General features: G+C 41.2%; 1 protein-coding gene across 20 annotated transcripts in view; it reads right to left on the reverse strand.

Moving 5' to 3' along the window:
• adarb2 (adenosine deaminase RNA specific B2 (inactive)) overlaps nt 1-11192 on the reverse strand; it is a 385455-nt gene that overhangs the window by 62125 nt on the left and 312138 nt on the right. For 19 of the 20 annotated variants that reach the window (XM_042400108.1, XM_042400124.1, XM_042400119.1 and 16 more), the window contains one exon: nt 9192-10144. In XM_042400108.1, the coding sequence (XP_042256042.1) occupies nt 9192-10144 (953 nt within the window). Of the gene's footprint in view, nt 1-9191; nt 10145-10224; nt 10859-11192 lie in introns of those variants that run through there. The other variant, XM_042400113.1, reaches the window with a different exon arrangement.

The raw sequence follows: 11192 nt of genomic DNA on the forward strand, positions 1-11192 counted from the left end.
TCCGAAAAGATCATTCCTTTTTTAAGCATTCAAACATTTACATACTGTGATTCCTTGCTGTATTGTTACATTTTACTCCAGCTGATGCTCTAATGTAGAGTGTTTGCGTCTTTCAGATGTGGGTAGGCTATGTAAATACTAGTTTGGTTCAATACAGGTATTACAAGATAGATGCAAAGGTGACTATTTTACCATAACAGCCGTGAAAAACAACCCTGCTCATATTCCATTTCATTCCACAGTGAAGCAGAGCATATCAACAGCACAAGACATGTTGCCTCAGCTATGGAAGCGAGCAGGAAAGCCCCTGAGGAAACATCTATAGAGGTTTGGGAGGACCCAGCGGGTCCAAGTGATCAGTCAGGCATGTGAGTGGGTGGAGAGGGACAATCATTGTCAGGGGATGTGTGTCTGTTTCTGTGTGTTGATGTAGCACAGCAGGACTGATATTTTGGACATTTTGTTTTGAGGACATAACGTAGTCTTGTGACTGATTATTAATTTGTTAAAACCCAAATCAACAATCAGCAACTCAGACGTCTATAATGAATTCAGGACGCTTTGAAAGATTAACACCAACTCTGTGGACTAATTGTGAGAAATAAACTATTTTATAATCAGAAAGCAAGAAATTAGGAAGTATGTGTAACTTCAAATATGATTGAAACTTATGAATGTTTTTGACTGCACATCAGATCTTTGTAAAGAAATTATAGCTCAATACTTTTATCAAATTCTTTCACTTTTGGATATAGTAACATTTTTGTCACAGCAGTTCCTACAGAGACACTATAGAGCATAGACACTTCAGAAATCACTCTGCTCCCTTTGAAAACCCAAAGGCGCTGTAGATAACACTAATAAGCCACTTATAGGAATAAATAAAACTTAAACAGGAAGGCTCAAAAAAGACAAAAACTGCTCCTCTCAGTGTGACATCAGGTCAAAATTCATCATCTTGCACGTGCTCACTTGAACTATGCTGGTTAACGCTAGGCTGACACCATAGGGATTAAGCCTGATTTCAAACCAGAATTGATCGGCTAATTTGAGAATCGTGAAAAATTTTACGCAAGATCAGCTGTCGTAACAGTCTCGCTGTTGGACGATCGGATGGGTTTAACGGCGTGCCCGAAGTTTTAGCCTGCTGCCTTGCAGTTTGAGCAGTTCTGCCATCCAATTTCCCACATGGCTGCTGTCTGGAGTTCTATTATAAACTGTGTTGAGCTTGTTTTAATATTACTTGAATATTTTACATGTTGTTGCCAAAAAGTCTTGACTGAGACTGAGATACTGAGACTGTGATAGAAATAAAACAGAGCTTTGCTGCAGAACAGACAGATCATATTGTCCACATCTTCCAAGCCATCTGCGACTCCCTATTCTTCTTTTTATTTTTACTTGACTAAGTTGAATTGCCACCTGTCCCCTTTTCCTCTTTTTTTTAATTTTGTTTTGTGCTTTTGAGAATGCAGCCATCTTGTTTGAATAAAACTCTGCATTGTCAAGGGACAAAAAAAAAAGGTCAGGGGTTCTGTGTGGGTTCAGTGTGAGCAACTGCGTCATGACCAATCAATCAGCACAGCCTGACCAAATAAATCATACCTTCTGGCTGTGCAGACAGGACGATTAAAACCTGTTGTTTGAGTTGATGCAACATACAAGATGAATAAAACAGTGCAGTGTCAGACATTCAGTCCTCAAAACCAACCAAACAGGCCAACAAAAATGTGATATCAGCTACTGTCAGTTAATTCTAATTTGATCGCTATCATGCTGTTTGATTGCATATTTACTGTAGTACTGATCAATACCCCTGAATAGAATTCTAATGCAGTATTTGTTATATTTCTGACAAGTACAGAAAATGATGTTTATTCTCATTTGTGTTACATTTTCTTCTTTTTACTGTCTTAAATTTTAGCTTTGTAGTATAAATACTGTTTTGACAGCTTTCTCCTCCTTGATAAGAACAGTGAATATTAAAGATAATACATCTAAAATAGCTGAAGATAAAACTCCAAATCACAGGGTGCTGTGCTGCTTGTTGCACATGTTCTAAAATAATACTACGTTGCCACATCTGTTGATCTGCTCACTGTATGTCACCATGATGCCTTCATGAACAATCTGATTTCCCAGCTGTGATGCGTGCTGATTTTGGGTGTGTGCACATCATCTCTTCAGTGTGTATGACAGAGCGGTCCATCGCTCCAGGCTGGAAGGTCATTTAAAGGCCAGACATCCAGACCTCTCCTCCCTCCTCTTCCCCTTTCTCCTGCCTGAGAGCCAGAGATAAACCTACACATGCCAGCCACACAGGACCAATAGTCGTGATTTATCGGAAGCCATTTGGTACCTGAATGCCTATGAAATTCTAATGAACTTGATTATGCTTTTAATGAAGTGTGGGTGTGTGTGTGTGTGTGGAGGGGGGTCTTCAGAAATGATTATAGCCATGCTCTGGCTCACAGCTAGGGGCCTTGGAGAGGAAAGGATGAGGGAGGAAGGAGGAAAAGGAGGAATGGAGGATTGTCACAAACAATGACGACTTAGTAGAAGTGTCTCAGAGGTGCAGACAGGAGTGCCACGCTTCTTTGGAATAGATAACAAGGGCGTTTTACTGTATATGTGAGGTGACTTGACCCCGACCAACCACATTTCAGTTCCTCCCTGCTAAGGGATTTTCCCTCAAAGCTGCGTGCTGACGCGGTACATTAGATTCAACAGCCTGCAGCTTCATAGGTCATATTTTGCATGCATATTAGACAGTTGAGGATGATTCTAACCTTTCCATGTATGGGGCGCTCCCATTCAGACAAGGAAACATTATTGTTCGGTAATTTCACACACAAATCTCCACTCTTCCATGCTGCTTTTTCTTTAACAGCAAATGATGAGCTAAGTGGCTGTTAAAAGGGCAGCCTGACAGTCCAGAGGCCAACAGTGGCTTTTTGCACACATTTATATAAGTGACATATTGTAATGAGATACTTTATGGAGGCACATAAGGAATTCCTTTTTTGCTGTCAATTACACAGGTCAAAGGTCAGAATTAGTTTTGATATATAGCACGACCTACTAGTGTTCTTTAAAAGATGTCTGCTTTACTACAACTTAGGTCTCATTTGCCTGGTTTTGACTTTTCCCTCGGTTACTATTACTTTATTAATCTATTTTTTAATGATCTATTATTTTTATTATCTAACAATCTTCCAATTATTTTTACTTAGTTGTTCATACAAAAAGTAAGAACATAGAGAAAAATGGCCATCACAGTTCCTCAAGTCCAATGGGACATCTTCCTGTTTGTTTTTTGCAGATGAACAGCCCAAAACCCAAAGATATTCAATTTACAATGATACAAAACAGAGAAAATAAGCAATATCTTACATTAAAGAAGCTGGAGCTCGAGAATGTTTTGCAATTTTTCTTGAAAAATTACAATTTAAGGATTAATTGGTTATCAGAATATGACTAATCAATTAATCACCTAATTGTTTCAACACTAGACATTGCTACAACAAAGTTCGACAGGACATGACAAACAGATCGTAAATAGGCCAACAGTTTAACTGGATTATTTCAACCACTTTATTTGGAGCTTAAACTGAAGCCGAGTGCACCTGATAGTTTGATAATAATTCCTCATCATACAGGAACTCTGTATGAGTACAACTATGGTAAATACTGTAGGTCAAAGTTGAACCAAGATGTCACAGATGGATGTTTACAGCTGACAGTTTTGGTAATAATTGTATCATCTGCCATTGTTTGAACTAGTGGGTCTGTCTGATCATCTGACTGTTTGTGTTTCGTCACAGATCTCAGTGACCAGTGACTAATATGAGAAGTAAATGTTATTAGTACCAATAAAAAATTGGGGCTAAAACGACAAAAATAAAAGTTGTAATAACCTGGAATTATCCTTATACGAGCAAAAACATTAATCTGGAAACATAATATTTTTCGTACATTAATCAGCTGAACCTGGGTACTGTGTTCAATTAAATTGAAAATAACCTTGTGAAAAAATGTTCTGTTTTTCACTGTGAATTTCTCTCCATGTATTCCAATCTGCCTGAAGAAACAACTGCAAGAGACATTTCATGTGACTGAATCTGTAGAAAATGATGAATGCAGATGTTTCATCAGGCTATTTGCACTGCACCACTTATGTTGTTAATCACAGTTGATCCTGTGAGTACAGTCAGCTGCGGTTGCTGACACTTAGTGTGTATCTGTCGCCGTCACTGTCCACATACTGAGGCTGTAACACTATCTGCAAAGTCTCCAAAGCTGTTAATCAACTCCTCTCTAATGTGTTGTTCACACCTTCTCTTTCTCTCTTGGTGGATTTCTATCTTAGACAGGGTGCCTGGCCGGGCGATCGCTGTCGCTAATTTGTTGTGGCAATATTAATTAATGATCAGCCTGTCACAGCTGTTTATATTGAGACAGATTAGAAGTGGGAGAGATTAGACAAAGAAAACAATCTGCGAAAGGCTCAGCCGCTGACAGGGGTCACCTTCACGTGTCTGAAATCATATTCAATTTGCCGTGGTGGAGGCAGAGAAATTACTCCACTTGACCAGTCTGTATCCTTCTCTGTCTGGGATGGTTCACATTTAGAGATAACTAAATCAAATCATTTTGAAGTGCAATAAACTATACAGTCGCATCTGATCTTAGCTGATATGACAAATTAAAATCTTCTAAACCATAAGATACTGTATGTCTGCTTTTTCATCTGCAGCCTTTTCATGCTTTCTCTCCTCAACCTCTCCTCCATCAACCTTCATTTTCATTCAGCTCTGCCACCAAGTACATTTCCCTATTCAAATAAACCTTAATCCAAGGTGGCAGAGTGCAGCGTCCTGACCACTGACCTCCATGCTGTCCTTCCACGTGGACCCGCTGACTCTCTGCCTTCCCACTGCTGCACACAAGTCTCAGGCTTCAGTTGACTTGGCAACACCGCAGTGCGTTGTGACGGCGAGGGGAGATTAAGTGGCCAATCAAGGCCTGAACAGGGGGGTAATCATTCCACTTGGTAAAATGGGTGTCAGGATTACTCCGGCACTTTCTCACTTCACTGTGCAGGCGTTAATAGGGCAAATACGTTTTCCGGTAACTGGAGTGCTGTGGGTTGGATTAGAGCAGCTACTGACTGATTAATTATAAAGACTAAAGTTATGTTTAGATTAGGCTTTTTGACCAGAAGGTTGCTTCTCTGAATCCTCTGACCAGCTGAGAATATGTCTCTTTCCAGATCTATGTGCTGTTGAGTAAGGCAGTAATTCCCAGTAGCACTAATAGAGCTGCTTTGTGGCCAAAAAGTAAAAGACTGTGGATGTACTAGCCATCTCTTAGCCATGACTAAGTGGAACAAGTGAATGTAAGGCAAGATATATCTGCATAACGCATTCTCATTTGATTTCCCTGGATAAATAAAGATTAAATAAAGGACTAAAAAAATAAAGTCCTTGCTGGAAGATGAATAGCTCTTTAATGTCAAGCAGACCGCAGCCCAATGCCTCATTTCTGGTTCGATTGTTGAAGTCAATTCCCATATACATGAGCGTAGGAGGGATGGAGGAAAGTACAGGTTATATTACTGTGGGAGAGAGTCTATTGCATGTGTGGATGTGCCCTAGTATGCTTGCCTTGTCAATCCTGCTGTATTATCTTTTAGTATGTATGTGAAGCAGGGAAGGTCTGAAAAGAATACAGCACCATGCAGTCCTGGTGAGTTTAAATTTTTCATTGGGGTGGTTTCTGAAGCTACAAGCCCTCCAGTTCAGCCCAAGTCTGAAGGACTTATACAGTTCCTCATCCTTATGTTCCACTCTGTTGAGTTAATGCAATATCCTGAAAAGGTGACTCATATTTCTGTCCTGTCTTCTTCTACTTACCTTTACTGTCCCCATCATTGCATTCAAGTGTAGAATTCCTTTCTTATTCTCTGTGTCCCTTAATTCGCTTCACAAGAGGGAAGCAGCAGTGTTGTCCTAACCCTGTGTTTTTCCACTGACCCTGTTAGACATTAGCTAGTCTTTATTAAAGCAAACCAATCAATCAAGAGGTTGTGTATGAAAGTTCTCTGTCACTAAACAGTATGGTATGATTAAGATGACCCATAGCTTCTCCTGCCAGGAGGAATTATACTGTGTAAATAGAAGGTATACACATGGGCCTCATGCTCTTACAGCAGTGAAATTGCCTCAGGACCATTTTCCGGCTTGTATGATGTTTATCTCTGAAAAACCAGTGATGTAAGAGTTAGTGTTCGAGATTAAATACCTACAGGCATGCAGGGTTTTCTCAAATCTTTACTTTTTTCTTGTAAAATCCTTGATAAACTTAATCTGTCATGCCTCAATTATTCAAAGGAAAGAAAATCTGGTTAAATCTGGAAAATTACTCTTTGGTGGATCTTTTCACAACTCAGAGTTATATGCAACCAGTCACAAGCATATTATTGCAACTTGAGTCTTATTTAGCTTCGGCCATCATTCCTATCACCAATAACACTACTCATCAAGTTAATTTCTGAAATAGGAAAGGGGTGACATTAATAAAAAAGAATGTCAGGGCAAAAAACCCGAGCAAATGGCAGAATTACCATCAAATCACTAAATGGTTTAGCAACTCGCTAGCTAAAAAGCTGAATTCATTGCAAATTCCTACCAGTTGTTGAAAATTTTAGCCTTATTTGCTGTCATTGATTAAATACAGTCACAGTAACTTTGACTTAAAGTGTACAGTGTATATGTTAGTGTGTAATATCCTGAAAATAAGAATTGTTGTGTTTTTGTTACCTTAAAATGAGACCTTTTTATCTACATAGGGAGTGGGTTCTCTTCCATGGTGCACTGACATGTTTCTACAGTAGCCCAGAACGGACAAACCAAACATTGGCGCTAGAAAGCGCCTTTCATGTTTTTTGCAAGTTTCATGGCCACCGTAGGTTCTCCTACTCACTTAAAAGGGGAGGGGTATTCATTTGGTTGCAATCTGCAAACTCACTGCTAGATGCCACTAAATCTTCCACACTGGTCCTTTAATAATTAAATGAATAATACAATTTACTAATGCCAATATTTATTGCTAATGAACTGTGTAAATACATTTAGCAAACCAGCTTGCTAGCATGGTAGCACACGGTAAAACTTTCATCAAGTTCAAACTTAGTTGGTTAGTTTGTAACAGTCATTTATAAGGTCCCTGACAAAACCACCAATCTTCATATTTTTAAAGCCTTACATTGAACACCATATCATGATCTTTTCAGCCCTGAGGGAACACAGGCAAAAGGCAGAACTTGATATTAGCTACGCAGATAGAGCCTTAGAGAACCAAATTAGAGAATGAAATAGAAATTATAGGGCCCATCAACTAAATATATACAAAATGTTGAAACTTATATATATGAAATTACTTATTTTTGACAAAAATGTCTGATAGAAGTCATCAAAAGGGTTTATGCTGTAATGTATAGGACCACTAACATCTTCTCAGCAAAGCTTTATCCTGCAACAGGTAAAACCACGGAGGTGGCACACATAATTTGGCATACCACGATGTTGCTTCCATTACCCTCAGGCTACAGCTGGCAACAACCCGCACATTACATATCATATCTGCAGTGTACAGTAGTCAACCACTGCCCATGCAATCAGAGCTTGGCATGGACATTGACTTGCATGTGAAAATAGAGAGAGTGTATGTGAGCTTGAGGGCTTTGTCTTGACATTACGCAAAAGTTCAGACATGTAACACATCATACACACAAACACACGCCTGGTCACATGTTTATTCGCACATGTATGCATGCATATTGTTGGGCTTTTGTCCTTTACCACTGAAAATAAAATGACTCTTGAGTATGGCAGACAGCACGGCTGACTTTCAAGAAATTCCACAAGCGAGTGCTTTCTGGAACTAAACGGGTGCGGCAAATCCTCTTAAAATCCTTTTAGACACCGTGGCAGCGGGGAGAAAAAGAAAAAGTTTCTCCCAGGCAAACGTGCAGGTTTGTTGGGTTGATGTCATGCTCTGGGGAAGGACACTCGCCAGTTTATTTCTTCAAGGCTGGAAAAGAATGTTAATATGACACGTACCCTACAGGATGCGCAGACGCACAAATATGGTGGCGTGTGTCAACAGAAGACTTCAAGGAAAATACTTTAGGGAAAGGACGCTTTAGATGTGTGCAGCTTAATTTTGGTGCTTTACACATGCTTTTGTGCTGTATTAGAACAGTAGAGTAAAATTTAAAGTTTTACTTTTAGTTGCCAATATGTCAGTGACCCGGACAGCTTGGATATAAGGTTTTTCTCTATGCAAACAATAGTAAACAACAAAATAAATCAGTGTGACTATCTACTCAGGGCAGTTTTACTTTAGATGAAATTCTGCAGCTGAAATGAATTTTTAAATGGCTGTCAACAAGTGCCAGCCAATCCAGCCACTGTGTCTTTAGGCTCTCCAATTTCCTCAAGTTTCTCAAAAACTAGTTTCCTCACTCTGATTGCTATTTACATATTTGGGTAAATGAGCATGGGATTGGGCTCGGTGGTTTGTTTGTCGATTTGCTCTTTGCTTTTCTATCTCCTTTGGGCAACAGATTGAATTAATGTTTGTAGTCACTGTGATGCCACACATGAGGAAACAAGAGATTTTGCAAAATTACGAAACTCTCCCAATTACAGCTCTACAAACACATAAGACTCTGGAAAAAAAAACACATTTGGGTTGTGATGCAGATTTCTCTTGTGTCAGAGGCACAAGGACAATAATTAGCTTCATTTACATGCTTTTCTATTTAAATAAACCAAAAAACAGATATTGTTTATCCAAGACCCAGGCTTTGCAGAACATACACACAAATGCACCCACAGACACATGTTGACAGATTTGTGATATGCATTTTCACTGCATGCCCTATTTTTTGACACAAGGTAGATGCCAGCTTGCTTACACAATGCTTTATCACTTTTGCCACCATTTCTCCTTCCATCCCCACTCTTTTAACTCCTATCTCCCTTCCCCCTTAATTACTTGTTGGAAAATGTTTGGCTTTTCGCTGCACGCCTGCTGTTTTGGTCATTACAGGCCCCTGTCAGAAATGGAGTGGCTGCCAAAGAAGCTTAGCTGAAGACAGGCGCTGGGGATGTGTCTGTACTCACCTGGGGTAAATGAGGACAACTCTTCCTGCTGGCTTTGAGTCCTGTTCTCCCTTCAGGGGCTGTCCTGATGTTGAAGAGGGCCTGAAGAGCACACTGGGCCGCCTGGGTCTTTGCCAGTTTCTTGCTGCGACCACAGCCCTCGAATATCCGCCCGTCCACCCGCACTGCCATCACAAAGCTACGCAGCCGCCGGCCCTCAGCTTGCTCGGAAAGACAGGCATAGCGCAGGCCCGGACGGAGTTCATTGAGCATTGCCACAGGGCTTTTGGGGGCATCGGGCTCTGGAACAATCCCACCCAGCCTTTGCTGAGCCTGTACCATCAGGTCCAAGGTATGGCGAAGCAACCGTCCATGTCTCAGTAGCTCACTCGATAGTAGCTCGCTCTCTGCTGCTGAGTTGCAGAGTGAGAGGCCATCAGAACACGGCGAAGACTCAAATTCCTTGAAGAGCGTGTCAGGAAAGTCAGCCTGGTCCGAGGTGAAGTCGGCCGAAGGGTTTGAGATGTTTCCCATGGCTAGGTGGGCCTGAGGAGCGTTGGGGAACTGGATGAAGGACTTGAGGGCCAGTTCTGCTGCCCTCATTTTAGCTTTCTTTTTTGTGGGGCCTGTGCCCTCGAAGGTCAGCCCATTAACCTCCACAGCGATGGAGAAGACAGGAGCGTGGACTGGGCCTGTCTGAGACACCATGCGGTACTGCAGACCTGGCCGGAGCTCATTCAGCTGTACCAAAGCATTCTTTGGTGCCTCAGACCAGGATAGTTTCTTATAGATGAGACGGAGTTGGCACAGGTGCCCGTTATTGTCTTCCTCCAGTGGCCGTTTCCTCTTCAGACCAGAGCTCCCGCTTCTTGTAGAGTCGGAGCAGAAAATGGATTGGCACTCTGCAGATCCTATGGAGCGATCCTCTAAGTTACCGATATTACGGTTTTCCTTCACCTCTGCACTGCTGGTACCTGAAAAAAACAGACACAATGTCATTCAAATTAATAAAAAATCCTCAAAACACAAGAGTGGGAAAAAAAGCAGTTATTACTAGGGCTGTAGTCTTCTGGTTGATTGGTCGAAAGTCGAAAGTTTAGCGAGAAGATAGCGCTGTTTTGTTTGTTTGTGGGGGTAGATAACTCTGGTTCACACTCCAACATGGTAGGTGGCTGTAATGCACCTTTAACGCTGGTTACTACCTGCCATAAAATGGAAAAAAGAAGACGATAGTGCGGCTGCACACCCAGCTGCAGGCTGAGGAGACAGCCACCAGGGTGAGTAAGACAGAGGGAGGAGCAGGAGAGCTGCTTGGAGGAAGAAGGGCCTTGCCCGGGCTTGTCAGGCTCCGGGAAAACGTTATCTTCTACCTTCTGCTTAGAAGTGGTTAGTTTACAGCTCACATCAACTTAATACGATATAGTCTCTGGCTTTTGTTTGATATCTAGTGTTGGCAACATTTTTTGCCGACACTAGATATCCAACAAAAGCCTAATGACGTAGTGTGCCAACTACGCTACATTGTTGGCATAGTTAGCGTAGTTAGCATGCATTAGCTCAGAGGACTAACTTGGCTTGTTTAATATATTGCGTGAATGTCCCTTTTTTCCCCATCGACCAATCGATTGGTTGAAGAGTAGGTACGATTTCAGTCAACCAAGATTTTCTTTGGTTGACTACAGCCCTAGTTATTACTCTGTGACACTCACTTTATCCTGGCTGAACAAAATGAATCAAGGAAAATCTTTCCAGGCAGATTGAGCCACTTGATACACAATGAAATGGTAATGAACAAATCTACAATCATCTCCCTGAGCTGAGCCCACTTCATACCACAGGGCTCGTATTTAAGTGTTTTAAAATACAAATACAAATCCCCTAAAAATGGGGACGTTATCTGCCAAATCATTCTGTAATCTGCCTCCAAATTGGTTCCGAATCCGTGTCGTAAGTGGGAAACATTGGTCCCTGTGGCCAATGCAAAGCATCAATCCTATTTGTAATGGGGGTGGGGATTGCACG

Source organism: Thunnus maccoyii, chromosome 21 (assembly GCF_910596095.1).
Source record: "Thunnus maccoyii chromosome 21, fThuMac1.1, whole genome shotgun sequence".
Lineage (NCBI taxonomy): Eukaryota > Metazoa > Chordata > Actinopteri > Scombriformes > Scombridae > Thunnus > Thunnus maccoyii.